The sequence below is a fragment of the Eptesicus fuscus genome, chromosome 13, assembly GCF_027574615.1.
Source record: "Eptesicus fuscus isolate TK198812 chromosome 13, DD_ASM_mEF_20220401, whole genome shotgun sequence".
Lineage (NCBI taxonomy): Eukaryota > Metazoa > Chordata > Mammalia > Chiroptera > Vespertilionidae > Eptesicus > Eptesicus fuscus.
Genome location: NC_072485.1, coordinates 47,675,686 through 47,694,873, shown reverse-complemented (window position 1 = coordinate 47,694,873; position 19,188 = coordinate 47,675,686). Strand labels below are relative to the sequence as shown.

At 39.7% G+C, this 19,188-nt stretch overlaps 1 protein-coding gene across 1 annotated transcript in view; it reads left to right on the top strand.

Moving 5' to 3' along the window:
* Nucleotides 1-19,188, top strand: part of SBF2 (SET binding factor 2) — a 366,350-nt gene that overhangs the window by 309,331 nt on the left and 37,831 nt on the right. The window contains exons 25-28 of the mRNA XM_054725562.1: nt 2,682-2,827; nt 5,787-5,985; nt 9,962-10,158; nt 12,460-12,600. Coding sequence (XP_054581537.1) covers nt 2,682-2,827; nt 5,787-5,985; nt 9,962-10,158; nt 12,460-12,600 — 683 coding nt within the window. The remainder of the gene's footprint in view (nt 1-2,681; nt 2,828-5,786; nt 5,986-9,961; nt 10,159-12,459; nt 12,601-19,188) is intronic.

The following is a 19,188-nucleotide window of genomic DNA, read 5'->3' as shown; positions in this document are numbered from 1 at the left end:
TTCCATATTGACCACTTTCTAACTGCCTTTGAGCAATCCATTCAGTTTTCATTAATATCCAGGCCTAGTAAACTGTTTTGCTTTGATCTAAAGATGGGAGCCTTGCCAAGACCAGTTTGGCTCAGTGGATAGAGCGTCGGCCTGCGGACTGAAAGGTCCCAGGTTCGATTCCGGTCAAGGGCATGTACCTTGGTTGCGGGCACATCCCCAGTAGGGGGTGTGCAGGAGGCAGCTGGTCGATGTTTCTCTCTCATCGATGTTTCTAGCTTTCTATCCCTCTCCCTTCCTCTCTGTAAAAAATCAATAAAAAATATATTATATATATATATATAAAGATGGGAGCCTTTATTTTTTCTTTTTCTTTTTTTTGTAACTTTTTGTTTTGATACAATTTCAAAATTTATAGAAAAGCTACAGCCTAGTACAGTGGTCGGCAAACTCACTCGTCAACAGAGCCAAATATCAACAGTACAACGATTGAAATTTCTTTTGAGAGCCAAATTTTTTAAACTTAAACTTCTTCTAATGCCACTTCTTCAAAATAGACTCTCCCAGGCCGTGGTATTTTGTGGAAGAGCCACACTCAAGGGGCCAAAGAGCCGCATGTGGCTCGTGAGCCACAGTTTGCCGACCACGGGCCTAGTACAAAGAATTCCTGTATACCCTTTAGCCAGATTCACAATTATTTATACTTTGCTCCATTTTCTTTATCCTTTTCTCTCTCGTATATATTTTTTCTAAACCATTTGAGTTACATACTTAATGCCTCTTTATTCTTAAATATATCAGTCTGTCTTTCCTAAGAATAAAGACATTATCTCATATAACTACTGTACAGTAATGACAACCAGGAAATTTAATTGGTGTAAAACTTTTATTTAACCCAGAGTCCATGTAATAAAATGAATTCAAATTTTGCTGATGATCCTTTATAACTACTCATTTTTCCTGGCTGGTACAGGATCCAATCCAGGATCCAGCATTGTATTTTAGTTGTCATATTTCTTTAGTGGGAACCCTTATTTTCTGTTGAAAATTTTAGGAATTTATGTTGAAACTTAAATATCAGTTATGACAAAATAGCAAGTGCTTTAAAATTCTCTTTAATACAGGGGCTTTCATCATTAATTATCTGGAATTTGGGTTTCTGCCAATAAAAATTACATATTAGGGGCTACTCTGCAGACTTTGGAGAAGAAAGCTTTTCCTTTGCCTGAGAGTGAGGTAGGCTGGGCATTATAGAAGAGTTGAGGTTCGACATTGAATCACTTCTCAATTGCTAGCCACCTGTACCACTTGACAGGATAAGTGAAGGAGACAACACATATCCGGGTATAATATGCTGAAGCATGAACAGCTTCCTGAGTATCTGAAGGTGAAACAGGCATCTTGTCTTAGCACTGTGGAGTCACAGAGGAGCCTTTGAAATTCACTACCCCAGCCCTCATTGGAAGAAACAAAGTTTTTATGGTGTTTTATGTTTAGAAACTATCAGGGGGGGATTACATATACATCTATATGTAAAGTTAAGCTTATTATATCAAGTTTATATTATCCAGCTACAAAAAGAGAGACAGCAATTTAAATTTTTTTTAATATTTTAGAATTATTTTGACTATATAAAACAAAGATATAGCTCTAATTGGAAAAATTTTTCAAAACTCCCATTGAGTTTAAGTTATACCTGGAGTGATTCACAATTGGCTTTAATTTAGGAAATACCAGTATTTTGTGATGTCTAACAATTATCTAAGATAGGTTTCATAACCCTCAGATTTACATTCCAAATGACAAAAGACAGGGTCTAGTAAAACTGTTTGACAATAAAAGAATCCTTACCACTTTTCACTGAATGGCAAGAAAACACAAAGAGCTGTGTTCTTTGTGGTAGAGAAGAATATAACAAAAAACAACCATACTAGAAACCTTCATCTCAATATGATTATTTAGGAAGCAGGTTATTTGTTTAATTCCCTATATTGTAAATACTCTGTACCCAGATTTTCTATCAGCAAAAAAAATAAATAAAGTACTTTTAGGTCCATGTGGCTTACATACTAGTTTCCCTTTAATTAAAGCCGATTCTCAAAAGGATGCTCTGATTTCTTATTTTTTTCTCCTCTCGAAAAGGGGAATAGTATTACTCTTTTTATATCTGAAAAGGTTTACAGTATCAGAAGGTAGGACACCAGTCAGCACTTAAAACATTCAAGAAGTAAGGTGTCACCAACTCTAACTGTCATCTGATCCCAAAGAAAAGCCTGTGAGTTAGCAGAGAGTTTGGGTCTTTAGGGGGCGCAGGCTGGCTTTCCTCCGGGACTCCCACAGGCATCCTTTGTGGGAACGGTGGGGACAGTGGGTGGGCAGCCAAGGTGGGTTGGGGGCATGCTTGACCAAAAAGCCAAACGGAAGAATTTAGATTAAGGGTGGTAAGGAGTTGGTGTCCCACTCTAGGTTCTTGCACTTTCGCCTAAAACAATGTCCTGATGACAGAGTGTTTTATTGGAAATTAGTCTGCTATATGTAAAAAGAAATCTCAAGGAGGAGAGGCTTAATGAGGGTCTGGACAAAACTAGTAGCTATGGGAATGGAGAAGAAACAAGTTGAGCTGTGCAGGTATCCAAAATATAAGTGGTGTCTTCAGCTTGAATTGACATTCTTTTTCGTTTTATGACTTGCAGGACCTTCTCCAAAACGATTGTGAAAGGTGCCAAAAGGGCAGGGAAGATGACAATCGGGCGTCAGTATTTATTGAAGAAGAGAACAGGGACCATCATGGAAGAGAGAGTGAGTCGTCCTGGATGGAATGAGGAAGATGACATATCTGGTATGTGAGAACCTGTTTTTCCTTCGTGAATCAGTTTTATTCTTTCTCTGTATATGAATAAGAATAAGAGACTAAGACATAGTTGCACTTACTAGTAAACCTGACTCACAAAAACATAGATCTCATAGGAAGATTGGAGGCACTTACCAGTTTCTTAGAACTGAAAAATATATATATTTTCCCAATATTCCATTACTCATTTAAGATTTGTTAAATTATACTTCTCTTTTACTAAATCTGTGGCTCTGATTGGCCATGGTTATATGGGTCTCACTAAGGGGAGAAAGAAAGAAACCCCACTGCATAGGAAATTTAGTTATAAAGTACTTCATTGTTATGGAATAAGAATAAGAAGATAAGGACATTAGATATTTGAAGTTGAAGATTTTGAGTTGTAGTGAGTATATTGTGGATGCTTTTAATCAAAATGGTTGACCTATCCCTGCTGGTGTTGCTCAGTGGTTGAGCATCAACCTCTGAACCAGGAGGTCACTGCTCGATTCCTGGTCAGGACACATGCCCTGGTTGCGAGCTTGATCCCCAGAGTGGGGTGTTTGGTGGCAGCCAATCAATGATCCTCTCTCATCATTGATATTTCTATCTCTCTCTCCCTGTCCTTTCCTCTCTGATATTAATTTTTTTTTAATTATTTTAATGGAGGACCTAAGATAAAGGGACTCTTAGATGATTTTTTTTTTTTAAATGACTGCTAAATATTTAAAAGGGCAAAATCTGAGAAGCTGAGATACCTCTTGGTCAAGAATATTGAGGCAGCCCTGGCCGGTTTAGGTCAGTGGTTAGAGCATCGGCCCTCAGACCAAAGGGTCTCAGGTTTGATTCTCGATCAAAAGCACGTATCTTGGTTGCAGTTTCCCTAGCCCTGGTAGGATCACATGTGGAAGGCAGCCAATCGATGTGTCTCTCTCATGTCAATCTCTCTCTCTCTCTCTCTCTCTCTCTCCCTCTCCCTCCCTTCCACTCTTTCTAGAAATCAATGGAAAAAATATCCTCAGATGAGAATTTTTAAAAAAGAATGTAGAGGCAGAAAACCAGTAGCAAACCAGTGACTGTTTTCTATTCCTTAACCCAGAATCAAATATGCTTATGGTATTAACACTAGAGAGAATTTGATCTAATAGAGAGGCAGGATACCATTGCACCCTTTTCTTTCTTAGGAATAGAATCGATCACCCATGCTTATATAACTATAAAATAATAATAATAATAAGGAGGAAGAGGAAGAAGGAGGAGGAAAAGAAGGAGGAGGAATGCCTCATCTTGAGAGAGATCATTGGCTAAGCGTCTCCATTTTAGTGTGGATACCTACAAGCTTGCCTCTGGGGGCAATGAAAAGGCTCACTATTACTCAAGTGACCATTTATTGGAACTCTGGCCTCTGCACAGGCACATGGAAAGCCCTATAAAATTATTGCTTCCCATCACTATTGACTCTTCTAATTCAAAGATTTTATGATTTCATGGAACAAAAACTATTATTCTACTAGGGGTCCCTCAGCCCGGCCTGCACTTCTCACAATCCAGGACCCCTCAGGGGATGTCAGGGATCAGGCCTATCGTCATCCCTCTCGCAATCCGGGACCGCTGGCTCTTAACCGCTCACCTGCCTGCTTGATCATCCCAACCACTCGCCTGCCTGCCTGTTTGCCTCTAACCACTCTACCTGCATGCTTGATCACCCCTAACCACTCGCCTGCCTGCCCGATCGCCCCTGTCCACTCACCTGCCTGTCTGATCGTCCCTAACCACTCGCCTGCCTGCCTCATTGCCCCTAACCACTTGCCTGCCTGCCTCATCGCCCCTAACCACCTCTGCCTCAACCCCTGCCAAGGCGTCCTTAATGACATCCAGAAGATTGTTCTGCTATCCAGTCTAATTAGCATATTACGCTTTTGTTATTATAGATGATATGCCACCAAAAGACCAAATTATATATTGCTCTTTTATTCCTCTAAAAATAAAAGGCAACACAAAACTGATACCTGATAATATTTTTGCATTATGAAGTTCACAAACTAATATCTGTAGTATTTATACAGATGAGCTGTTGGGTTTTTTTTCTTTTAATGGAAGAGAGCCATACTGTTCTCTTTGACATTATAACTTTGAGTACATTTCCAAAAACTTTGAAAGCTTTAAGTTGACTTCTCTTACTTTAAAAATAAATAAGAAAGTAAATTCAGACAGTTTTTAACAATGGAATTTTTATTTTTTTAGTTAGAACATGCAGTACCAATTAGCAATGTTGGTGTGTATGTGTGTGCGCGCGCGCGTGTGTGTTTTAATCCTCCCTAAAATACTTGATTATTGGGTAAATTCTTCCACATCTAAAATCTTAAAGGATTCTATAACCTGTGATTGCAAAATTGTGAGGGAGTTTCCCATGTATACCACATCCTCTGACAAAAATATTTCCAAAAATATGCATAATTTCTTCATACCTCTCTAAGAAAGGTCTTTTCCCACTAGTGAACTTCTGCTTAATCTAGAAACTTCTAATAAAAGTTTATGCTTTGAAAAGTTAACTGAAACCTTGGTGATGAATTTGTGTCGTGCTCATATTAAAGATTAATTTTACTGGTGGGTTGGCCTCTGACAAAGTTGAGTGTTTATTCTATAGAGTCATAAATAGAAATCATGTTGGCGTTAATAAGCAAGCCTGACTGGAACAAAACTATAGTAATGAATTCAAAATTGTATTATTCTTAGACATTTGGAGTTAATTCTGCTGACATTTTGAGTCAGTTGAGCTCCTGGAGTTTATTTTGTGACTATTCATTACTGTTCAAATTTGTTTGACCATAATGATTCCCCCTTAGAAGTTACATGTTTGGTGATATGCACAGACCTGTAGCCTTACTATAAACTTCCCTTGATTTAAGGATCCTCTTCTCCTTGGAGTTATATCATTTTTTTTCAAAACCTGTTTCTGCCATCACAGTTTCAGATGAGAGTGAACTCCCCACAAGTACCACTCTGAAGGCCTCTGAGAAGTCTACAATGGAACAGTTGGTGGAAAAAGCCTGTTTCAGAGACTATCAGCGTTTAGGTTTGGGAACCATAAGTGGCAGCTCTTCTCGCTCAAAACCAGAGTATTTTCGAATCACAGCCTGTAACAGGATGTATTCACTCTGCCGGAGGTAAGGGTGTCCCTGGGCTCTAAAAAGAGACATTTCTTTTCTTCCATTTGAGTCTTGAATGGGCTAATTGCCTCATAGCCCAGAGAGAGAGAAATGTGTGATAAGGGGACACTTTATGAAGCATGAGCAAGCACCTCATTGGCATTCTTGGAAGTGCAGTTACATCACTGAGCAATGCCTATATCAGATTAGAAGTAAGTGGAAACAGTAGTTCATGAATTTCCCTTATTTGTCTTTCCCAGTTGCCTCTCTTCTAGCATGCCAGAAGATGACTTGAAGTAAGAATAGGATTTGCCCAGGCAGAGAGGAAAGATGAAAGTCTGATATTGGCCAGGAGTCTGCAAACTTTTTCTTTAAAAGACCAGATACACATATTTTCAGTTTTGCAGGCTATATGTTCTCTGATTGCAACTTCTCAACTGCCACAAAAGCAGCATAGACAGTGAGTGAGTGAATGAATGGACGGAGCCAGTTTTGGCCCACAGGCTGTAATTTGCTGACCCAAGAGTAGACAGGGCTTTCTCAAGCTGTCTAATTAGAATATTTTCAAGGGATATTACTTAAAAAATATAAATAAGTACATTTTCTTTTTTCTATTCTTACCTCTTGCTATTTTGTATATCTGTTAAGCCCTATGCCATGCTTTATATTTTTAAAACTATGTTTCCACCATCCACAAATTAAATCATTCTCATCTCCAGGTAAGTTCTTTTCTTGGCATCTATAAATTCCTGGTTTGATTAAATAGAATAATTCTGTGAAAGCACTTTGTAAATTGTAAGCCTTATACATATTTTAGAAAGTTGTCTTAACGTTACTATTAGTTGCAACCCCACTGTTCTTGAAGAACTATAAATATCTCATTTTATATATTTTTATTTTTTAATATCTTTTTATTGATTTCAGAGAGAGGAATGGAGAGGGTGAGAGAGATGGAAACATCAATGATGAGAAATCATCATCAATCGGCTATCTCCTGTACGCCCCCTACCCAGGCACGTGCCCTGACCAGGAATCAAACCAGCAACCTCTTGGTTCATGGGTTGACGCTCAACCACTGAACCACACTGGCTGGGCTATAAATATCTCATTTTAAATGACAATTTAAGTTTACAAATACTACCAGTGTAAAACTTGAAAAACAAGTTGAGAATATGGTTTAGAATTCTTTTTTAAATATATATTTTATTGATTTTTTTTACAGAGAGGAAGGGAGAGGGATAGAGAGTTAGAAACATCGATGAGAGAGAAACATCGATCAGCTGCCTCCTGCAAGCCCCCCACTGTGGATATGCCCACAACCAAGGTACATGCCCCTGACTGGAATCGAACCCGGGACCCTTCAGTCCGCAGGCCGATGCTCTATCCACTGAGCCAAACCGGTCAGGGCGAGAATATGGTTTACAATTTGGGCCAAATAGAAAAAACTGCATTAAGTGCTGGAAAGTTGTGATTCTGTTGAGTATGCAGTAATTTTCCTGGGTACTTTGTCCTTCTAAGTAAATTCCCTTGGTAGTATAAGTGATAGCGTCAGGGTGTGGTGTCCTGCTGTTGGGGAAGCTTGCTATCAAACTCAGGCCTGCCAGTGAGAAAAGAGCTCTCATTTATCATTTCAGTCTGTCAGAAACGAAATAAAATTTTAATAGACCATTTGTTAGAACCCTATAAAGCATTTATGGTGATATAAAACAATATATAAACCTCATGCTATTAGAAGGAAGAAAATGGAATGATAAAAAAATAATCCAAAAGAAGGCAAGAAAGGAGAGAAAAGAAAACAGAACAGATGGAACAAATAGTAAGGTGTTGAAGTTTAAATTCAAATATATTTGTAATTATATTACTTTTAAATTGATTAAATGCTCCAATTAAAATTAAAAGATGCCCTGGCTGTGATAGAGCGTTGATAGAGTGTTGGCCTGCAGGCTGAAGGGTCCCGAGATTGATTCCTTGAGGCTTACTCTGAAGCGCAGAGCTGGTGGCTCTGGGTAGTGGGTGGGCGGAGTTGCAGGGTAAATGGATGTATCTTTCACTGCTAAATGGGCCTGGCACTGAGTAACTCGGCTGGACTTCAGGCTCAACAATATTTGCCTCAGTCCTAGTAGGTATCCAGCTGTCACTCAAGCCCAGGCCTGGGAGCAGGGAAGCTTAGACCTGTGTGTAGTGGAGCTTGGTATGTGGTGCTCATGTCCCATGGAAGGAGGGGACAGTCCACAACCGGGATGAGGAGGGAAGGGGTGCACTGGTTCTTTCCCAGTTAGAAACAGCCCCGAAGCCATTAAGCAATACTCCCTTATCTAATACACAAAATCAGTGTGTCTAGAAACAACTGGGGGGGAGGCGGACAGATGTTAAAGTGGAGTTAGAATTAGGGGCCCTAATAATGGAACTGCTTTTCCAGTCTTCATGGATGATTATGTCCACAGCCAGATCTCTTCATCAGTTTGTGGGTTAGAGAGCACAGCCTGCAACTTCAGAATGCTCCCAGGTTATCTAGTCAAATATGGAAAGTTAATCTGGCTTTCACTGAAGTCATTGAAGATTATGATTTACATGACCATAAACCGGACTTCCTCTCCCTCCTTTCAGCACTGGTTTATATCAAGATAAGTGATTAAAAGTTCTAGAAATATATAGTTGTAGTGGTTGCACAATATTGTAAATGTACTTAATGTCAATGATTTATACACTTACAATGGTTAATATGTTAAATGTTATGTTAGGTATATTTTAACACAATAAAAAAAAGAAAGATACAGAAGTAGAAGTTGGGATGTTATTAATAAGAAATCTCTTTAGTGTAATAGCTATACATATAAAAGCCTAAGCGTCCTTTATGACCGAATGACGCAAATGACCGGGAACAACTGGTCAACCAGTCAATATGACACACACTGACTACCAGGAGGCAGATGCTCAATGCAGGAGCTGCCCCCTGGTGGTTAGTGTGCTCCCATGGCCAACCTTCCACAACTGGCCAACCTCCCCGGTCCCTACCCCTAGCCAGCAAACCTCCCGCGGTCCCTGCCCCCATCCAGCAGGCCCCGTCTGGCAGGCTCCGGCTGGCCTGGCCCCAATGGGGACTGGGAGAGATGCCCAATAGATGCTGATTGCCTGCCAGGTCTAGGGACCCTACCCATGCATGAATTTCATGCACTGGGCCTCTAGTTTCTAAATAAACTAAGTAAAGAAATGACTCTGAAACCTGCCTCTCTTCTTACACTTACCTATAAAAGCAGGGTACTCTTGTCTGTATATTTTCCCAATATCATATTTTGTAATTGCTAGTATATGAGCTAATCTTTTTAAAACATTATTAACCTGTAGTGTTGATAAAATATTTAAACTTGTTTTGACATTTGAACATACTGTTCTCATACCAGAAATCACTTGGTTTTATTTTTAATCCTTTCACCATATCAGGCAGTCTAATATTAGTGTACTTTACTTTCTCATCATTTCAGCAGTCTAATGAGGTGACAGTTTAACTTGTCATTCTTATAAAGTTGACATTGATATATTAATCTTTATTTCAAGTTGATGAAAAGTCGTGTATAAGGCAAAGGAGATCATCAGTTTAACAGGAGCCTTTTAAATGCTTCTACATAACACTTTTATTTTTTAAGCTAAGGTTATGAAGCAAAAGTCTGCAGTATCAATGAAGGGAGCTTGTTTCCAAAAAAGAAAGAAAGAAACTAGAGATCAGTGGGTGAGAAGCTGTTTCCACCATGTAGGCCTTTCTGCTGAACCCCTGAAGAACTGAGTTGAAACTGAGTTCCATGTTTGAAATATGTCTTACCCTCAACCAGTGTTTCTGAGTTTTAGAAAATGACTATGGCATTATGATATTCATGTTCTTATATTCTCTCTCTCTCCCCTTCCCTCCCTCCCTCCCCATTTTGTTCCTCTTCTCTTCCCCCCACCCTCCACCCTCACCCACCCAAACCATTCTCTTTCTCCCTCCCTGTCGCTGAAGCTACCCTGGCCTTTTAGTTGTACCTCAAGCTGTACAGGACAGTAGTTTACCAAGAGTAGCCCGCTGCTACCGACACAATCGCCTGCCTGTCGTATGTTGGAAGAACTCAAGAAGTGGTACTCTGCTCCTCCGAGCTGGAGGATTCCATGGGAAGGGAGTAGTTGGTCTTTTCAAATCTCAGAACTCCCCTCAGGCAGGTAAGCATCTCCACAGCACAGTTATGATCCTTTCACTTCAGAGCATTCCTAAAATAAAAGAAGTAAAATCTGGGAATTCCAATTGTTCCCTGTCACCATGCCTCTCACACATAGACTTTCCCACTGTGCTATATACAACATGAACAACTTAAACAAGATCTATACTTGACATGTGGGGCTCCACCTGGAATTTGGGGTCTTGATATGCCTATCTATATTTGGTTCTTAATAGAAATTAACATAATAAGGTCTTTGGTTTTAGGCTACTTCCATTTCAGCAGACAAGAATATCCACAGTTGGGAACTAGATTATGCTATTCTTTTTTTTTTCCTTCTGGTAAGTATTCAAATATATTTAGCAGCTTCAGAGGCAGGTAGGGATCCTGGTCCATGTGGTATGAGATACCCTATCTCAATCCTACAAGACACACGCACACACAAAAACAAGTCAGCAAACCAGTGACCAAAATGCTGCTTTAGGAGCTCTCAAGAATAGGGGTTTTTAGAAGCTAGAAGATGGCCAGCTTAAAACAGAGTGCTGCTGTCTCTTTTATGGGGATATTTCTGAGCACCAAATCTGAGGCCTTGAAGGCAGTCAGGAGCTATCGTTGCTGACCTTTCTCATAACTTCCAGCTTACAATAGACTAGAGGCTCGGTGCACGAAATTCAGGCCTAAGCCGGCAGTTGGACATCCCTCTCGCAATCTGGGACCCCTTGCTCCTTACTGCCCACCTGCTCGCTGCTCCTTAGCACTGCCGTGGTGGCAGGAGAGGCTCCTACCACTGCTGCTGCGCTCGCCAGCCGTGAGCCTCCTGCGTTGAGCGTCTACCTCCTCGTGGTCAGTGCATGTCATAGCAACTGGTCGTTCCGCTGTTCAGTCAATTTGCATATTAGGGTTTTATTATATAGGATGCTCAATAAAATTAAACAATGGGCCACTCAGATCCAATTTAGGGGTGGCAGCATTTTTTCCTTTTTCAAGATGAGGTAAGTCAGGTTCTATGGTTCAGCTGATATCTCTCTTTATTCTCACCTATTTCCCTCCTGAAAGTTGAAAGTTGGCCAGTGTGTCTTTGATCATTCAGTTGACTGAGGGAAACACACAAACAACATTATGTTGTTGTTATTATTTTATTAATTCTACCTGGCTTGAAGTCACAACATTGGTATATTTGAAGGCAGTTAGCTTTTAATTGTTTCCACCCTGATGAATCCTCCCCAGCTACATAGTGGGTATAATAGAGCACAGTATATGTAGGTTAAGTAAAATGAGCGAATCATTTCAGGAGCATTGATGAGCATATTACTGAGCTTTTAAATGGAAGAAACTGAAACTATTTTATTCCACTAGTTTCTGATTTTTTTAATCTAATTTAATTTACTAAATTTTTTATTTTTGAGCTTATGCATTTGCTCACATTTTAATATCTTTGAAATCGGGATGCATCTTAAAATGGAAGTGATCAGAAAGAGGTTTTGATGATAGTTTTGATTCTTAGTACATAAAATAATGGTGCATTTTATAATAAATATAGTAATGGCGACTCAAAAGTGATAAAATTCTAATTATTTCCCATTCAGGTTGTAAGAGAATTTGCTAATATCTACTGTCTTTCCAGTAAGTCCCCTCTGATGCTCTGTAAAGTGTCTGAGCCTTCACTGATTTCTGTTTCACTCCACACACCCCAGGCCCAGACTCCCTTCCACCCAGAATTGCTCTCACAGTTGTTGCCATCTGTGCCTACTTTTTGCCCATCTTTTAGGACAGGAATCTCGCAGTAGCTGCTGCTGTCTTCTCCCCAACTTCCTCTGCTCTTCCACAAACAACCCCTGCAAGTTCAGATCCCCTGTTAAGCCCGTGCGGCAAAACTGGAATAAAGCTACTGGTATTGGGAAATTCTAACCTGCCCATTCCAGGATGCCAGGGGAACCCCCTCCACCCTCTGCTTCCAAACAGCATGGACAGGATGGTTGGGGGGACCATCACGGAGATGTTGTCTTGTGGGAATCTTCGTTTTGAGTTGCTTAGATAATGAGAAACCGCACCTGCTCTTGGCAAGACAGCGCTGTGTGGTTTTCCAGATCTAAGCTCTTTCTGGGAGGAGGAAGCAATCAAGAAATGGGTGTGGTGAAACCAATATATGAGGATTAGCCATCTGATAGTTTGGAGCTTTAAGTGAGGCTGGTTTCTGCATTTGGGTGTGGTAGCTTAAATACTATATAAAAAGAAAAAATATCTATATGCCTTTTTTATTAACATAGACACAGGTTGTTTTATTCAGTATCTTTTTCTGTTATAGCCCCTGCCTCCTCCTTAGAATCTTCCAGCAGCATAGAACAAGAAAAGTACTTGCAAGCCATCCTGAGTGCAGTTTCTGTCCATCAGAAACTCCGTGGCAACAACACCCTCACGGTCAGGCCGGCACTTGCTCTGCCTCCAGGTAAGATTTGATCATCCTTTTCTTCTTGACAGCTATGAAATGTCACATTCTTTCCGAGGATTAGTCCCTTTACTTATTTGCACAGTTTGTTCAATATGACCCCTTAAAATTTTACCTAGTGGAGCTGTAACTTTAGCTCCTTTTACTTAGAACTCAGGGCACCATTGTTAGTTTCTAGTGAATAGTAACCACATTTAGAGATTCAATTATTTCCTTTTTAAAAGAGTAATAATGGGAGAGGAGGTGGGGAACATAAAGTCATGTGGGGTTTTTTTTTTTCCTAGAATCTATTTTACATAGACTTTAAAATGGTATTACAAAGTTAAGTGTATAAAGTGAACATCTCTTTATTAAATGTACATTTATTAAAATCAACATGTTTAAAATTCCTGAAATTTCTGCAGCCTTTTATGATTTGCAATACAGTTTGTTTTCACTATATTTGGATGAAGCCATTAAGACTTGTACTAATATTTTGTTTCAGTTATCATGTGATGGAACCCCAAAGGGTTCATGTAGAGGTAACCCTAACGTGTTAGACACAGGAGCATGTGACTTGAAAAGTTGGTCTCCTTGGCTTAATCAGCTATTTGAATTAGCTCAACATAAGCAGAAAGTGGCTTTTCTTGTAAAGTAACACCATGCATGCCTTGCTTCATTTATCATTAAATTCTCTGATTGCACTTGCCAAACCTAACTCCCTATAATCTTGCAAATGTGTGTATCTCTGAGGAAATAGTAACAGTGCCTTATTATCTCTATTAAAGCTCTGGGTACTTAAAAAGTACAATGTTTGGCAGCAATTAGACATGCTACACATGAAGATAACTTTTTGTCATTTGAGTAATGTTAACCCGAACGACATGGTTTTTGTTCTTCTTTTTGGCTGACTTTAGGGACTGAAAGGAGAACTTCAAGAATGTCCAGTGTGCTTAAGCAGGTAGTGCCAGGACATTTGGATGTTAACCCATCCAATAGCTTTGCTCGAGGAGGTTAGTAAGATTGATTTTATAACTGAGCACTGATACAATCTTAAAAGCAAAAAAAAAAAATTTTTAGATAGTGATTCTTTAAATCAACTAATTATGATTCAAATTGTTTTTAATTACCCTTTTCTCAATGAATGATCAAATATATTTCTAGCAATTACCCTTTTCTCAATGAATGATCAAACTTATTTCTAGTACTGGGACAAGAGATATAATAATTGCTGAAATCTTACATATTGATGAGTTTGGAGGGTTTGGGAGGTGATGGGAACATGTCTAAATGGTGAGTCAGCCCTGAGAAGACTCCCAAGATGCTTAAGGTTTGCAGGGTAGAAAGACTGACCACAGAAGCATAACCAGCTTGGGAGAAGTAATCTGAATCCCAACGGCTGTGCCTCCAATGCCTGTGATTTTTTACTCCTGTTCTCTGAAATGTTAGTTTGAGGAATAAGGGAGAATGATATTCAGGTTACCTTTTTTTTTCCCTCTGGGCTGTAGCTGCTGGCATCAGGAAGAAGAGAAAGGCTGAGTATTGGCTTGTTTAGCTCCAAAGGGTGGTCTACTTTGTTCTCTGGAGGTTTGTGTTAGATTATTTTACTTTTCAGAGGAATTTCCAGACCAGGTATCTTGATTGTAAGTAAGTACCACTTCACAATGGAATTAGTAGAATCTTAGACTCTTCCTCTCACTCCCGTGCAATGCTGAGTCATTGAAAACATACCAAGTAGTATATTATCGTGGTTCTGCTTGAACATCATCAGTAACGGGAAACTCATTCTTCCCAAAAGTAGTCCTTTGCATTTGTAAGAAACTGTTAGAAATTCCTTCTCATATTGATCTAAAAAGCTACCACCATGTAACTTTTACATAATGATCCTCACTCTTCCCTCTAAGGTTAGAAAATTCTAAATCAGATCTCCCACACTGTAGCCCTTCAGATTTAAAACTGTTCTCATCTTTTCTCTCTGAAAACTTTAGTTACTTCTAAATACCCCCAGCTCAGATGGTTCCAGTCCAGTTCACTATCTTCTTCATCCTGTGGATTCTCCACAGAATTGAACTCATGGAGCCTGAGATTACATTAGGGACAGCCCATCACTAGGCTGATCCATATGGAGATTAGTATCATTTGAAATCTGTTTGTCTGCTTCACATGAACTATAGTTCTTAACAATAAACTAGTCTTGAGGGTTAGTTTTTGAACCTAAATATACTGTGTACTATACCTACAAAATTTAATCTTTTTTGATAATGGACTATTGTTTTAGACATTTGGATCTTAATTCTGTCCACTACTGTATTAGCTGTTTTTCCAAGCCTCTTGTCATCCGTAGATTTGATCGCTGTTCTCATGAGATTTGTGATTTGTTGTTTAAAAAGATGTTAAACAAACCAGAGATGAGGACAGAAGTCTTCAGCAGCATAATATAGAGGCCTCTCTGAAGAAAGAGATTGATCTACTCATCTATACTGGTTATGAGTCCTCCTACTAAAACACACCTGGCCCATATTTCTAAATCTCTGCCCATCTTTTTAATACAGTATTTGCCAATCTTTCAAACTGGTAACTGCAGCACTAAAGAGTTTATGGTAATTTAACATAACTCATTATAGAAATTAGTGCTTTTTCTAAGTAATCTGAAATAGTTCATTAATAATCTGTTCCAGAATTTGGTTCAGAATCAACATCAAGGCTCTAGTTTATAAAATTTATTTGTTTCCTTTTGAAAACCAAGATTGCTGTGCATATCTCCTGGCAGCCATAGTGGTGCTTTGGATGCTTTTTTCTTTTTTAACCTCATCAGAACTTTCTGCTATTGTAGGATTTCCTAAGAGTTTTCAGCCTTCTTCAGTCACCTTCCTAATTAGGCCTCACTGTCATTGTATTAGTTTGCTAGCGCTACTATAAAACAGGGCCACAAACTGTGTGACTTCATTATTGCTTCACAGTCCTGGCGGCTAGACATCCAGAATCACGATGTCAGGCTGGTGCCCTCTGAAGCTGTGAGGAATGATCTGTGCCTGGCCTTTCCCCAGCGCCTGGTGTTTGCTGGCCGTCTCCCCCTTGGCCTGTAGAAGCACCACCCAGATCTCTGCCGTCATCTTCACGTGATATTCTCCCTGCGTGTCTGTCTCCAAATGTCCTCTTTCTACAGAGACACCCATCATATTGAGTTAGGGGCCCACCACATTCCTGTCTGGTCTCTTCTTAACTATTTACATCTGCAGTGAGGTCATATTTCTAACTGAGGTCAAGTTCTGAAGTAGAGGGGTTAGGACTACACTATATGAATTTGGAGGAGACACACTTCAACCCATAGAGTCATATATAGCTTTTTTTCTAAATTTTAAAAATACTATTGTTTTAAAGTTTAAGATACAGACTTCATTTGTCTCATCATTCCTTTCTTGGTAAAATTGAACTAAAAGCTAGTACAGTGCCTTTCTCCTAAAGTTCCTAGTATTTCTGTTGCCAAGCTCTCCTGTCGAATTTGGTTCAAGGTTGCTATTCCTCTTACTATTTTAAAAGTCACTATCTGAAAGTTTATATTGTCAGCAAGGCGTGTCAGCAGTTTTTCCATTCAACAGAGTTCCATTTCCAGCACGTGTCTGGTTGGTTGGAGCCCCACGCCTGGCTCTTCTTTTTGCTTTTGTAAACTTCATCAGGAACACAGTATCTGTTCCCCCACTGGGCCAAGTGACCTGCAGTATACATTTTAGCTACAAAACTGTCTCTCCTTCTATGTTGGTACCTAAGGCTCATGGATATTCGTCAATCTGTTTCAACTGCATTATCTCCTTTATTTATTTATATTTTATATTGGCCTCAGACTCTGGCTGTTTTATACCAGGGGATCCCCACTAGTGGTTACGTCCTCATTATGAGTTCCTTCTTTGTTCTTCTCAAGAGTACCTGGAAGGCTGTATTTACCTTTTAGAGTTAAAATCTCCTATTTCTTTCTTTCTGATCCATCCTATGTGTTCTAGGCCCTAATTATTATTTCTGACAGCCCTCCTAAATAATTTTACTCCCAAAGCCTCCTAGATCTGCCAGGAGGATCTGTGATTCATTACTCCCAGTGATTCATTGAAAGATGAGATACTTTCAACATCTCTGATCCCTAGATCTGCTTCTTCTGACTCTTCTGATAGTGTCCTTCCTCCTCACAGGGAGTAGCAGGAATAGACTGGGGCAAGCAAGTTTGGGAAGTCCAAGAAGATTCCTTATTATGAACATGGCAGGCAGACACATACTCAGGGCAAGACTAGGTATAGACGCACATGGTTCATTTCCTTGAACCTGCCCTTAGGGACAGAGTCTTCTCAGTCTTCCAGAGAGCAAGGTACCCTGCTCCAGAAGTTTCTCATTTATCCTGCGTGGGAAGAGCCTCCTATCTCTAAAATCATCCTCAAACCTTCTCCTTTCTTCTCTCCTATGTATTTTCACTGTGTGGGGTGTTGTTTTTTGTTTTTGTTTTTTTCATTTCTTTCACTGTCATAGACTCTTAGTTTCTGGTTTCCTTCTTATGTTATTTCCACTGTGTGCCTTTCTGCTCTGCACAGATGAGATTGACCTCCACCATCTCCTTCGCCTTTTTTCTGTCAGTAATCACTTTGCATTCAGTGTGCACGCTGATGAGCTGGTAAGGCAAGGGAAGCAGTCTTCTTTACATAAGAATCATTAAGAAAAATGAAGATGTGACTAGATCACATTGCTTTTCATTTGTAATTAAAATAGCTTTTGAGCCCCATGGAGGAAAAATGAATAAACTCAAACAACTTGGACAAATTACTTTGTTGAGTAGAAAAATGCCATGAGAAAATTGGTACTGCCTCTTAAATACAAAAATATAATAGTTACGTATATTGAGAAGTAGCCACATGGAGGCAGCTTTTTTTTAATCCTTGTGCAAGGATATGCTTATTGACTTTTAGAGAGAGAAAGACACACAGAGACATCAATGAGAGAGAGAAACATCCATTGGTTGCCTTGTACGTGTCCTGACCGAGAATCAAACCCACGACCCTTTAGTGTACGGGACAATGTTCCAACCAACTGAGCCACCTGGCCAGGCGCTGGAGGCTTCTTTACATTTCCATGACTCTATAAGTTCCTCTACAAGTGTTATTCTATCCTTGAAATAACCTCCAGAATATATATTTTAAGAGGCTCTGAGATAGGAAGTATCAAGGTCACTTAGCAAATAGCAGCATAACTGGGACCAGGCTTAGTTCAGGCCATTTCAGTGCAGCATTCACTGACTAGCTTGTTTCTCATGCATAAATAACTACAGGACCTCATCCCCACATCCAACCCAACCATCTTTTTTCCTTCTCTTCTTTGTTTTGTCTAAACAGAATAGAGAGACCAACCCTAGTGCTTAGGAAACACTCATGCTCTGAACAACAATCCATTCCCATGGGGGATGAACTACATCACTTTTTCCCTGAAGCAATCCCTTAGCCAGACCCTGAGGACAGATCCAGGCTCACAGGGTTGCCTAGGTGACAAGACACAAGGAGTCTAGTTCAGTTACATTCAAATTCAAACTGCAGCCCTACCAATTAGTGTATGATATTGACCAATTTAGGAAACCTCTTAATTCTCTGTTTCTTCATCTGTAAAATGGAGATGATAAATAGTATCTTGCTTTAGAATATTTACAAGGAATAAATGAAATAATTTATCTAAAGCACTTAACCTAGTAACTGGCTCATAGTAAGAGCTCAATAAATGTTAGTTCTATTATCATTGTTGTGGTTATTATCATTATTGTTGCCTAATACTCCACTGGCATGGGAGGAAAGCCTACATTTGCATTTCAGTTGCCCTAAGCCAGTAGCTTTCAAACATTTTTTATCATGACTCACAGTAAGAAATACATTTTCTATTTATATGTATACTAGAGGCCCGATGCATGAAATTCGTGCAAGAGTAGGCCTTCCTTCCCTCGGCTGCTGGCACCGGCTTCCCTCTGGCACTCAGGACCCGAGCTTCCCTCCGGCCACCTGCAGGCACCCAGGACCCGGGCATCCCTCAAGCCCAGCTTTGTCCGGAAGGACATCAGGTCTAATTAGCATATTATGCTTTTATTGTTATAGATATGCGTATTCACTTTATATCACAATTCAGGACTGAGTCACAGTGCAAAATGTATGGATAGGAAAACAGAAGTTTCATGAAACAGTATTCATCTATACCACATGCAGTGCACATAGTATTTTCAGTTTTAATCTATTTCACTTTTTAAATATACACACTAAAGTGATTTCACAGGCCCGTAAGGGGGATGCTGCAGTTTGGGAAAAAAACAGCTGCTGGTGTTACAGTATTTCCCACCCAGGAGTCACTCAGGAAGCTGAGTAGACCCGACCACCACTGCAGGAGCATCACCCTTCGTCACCACCGCCAGGTGGGATGACAGTCCTCAGAGCCTCTGCTGGCCCCATAGTGCAGGCCCTTTTCTCATTGCTGATTTTTCTGCTACGTGATAAACACTTGGCAGTTTTTCGTTAATGAGCCTCTATGTGGGGAAAGTGCTTAATTTTTTTTATTTATCACTGCCTTTTCATTTTTTCAAAACAAATAATTGAGTTG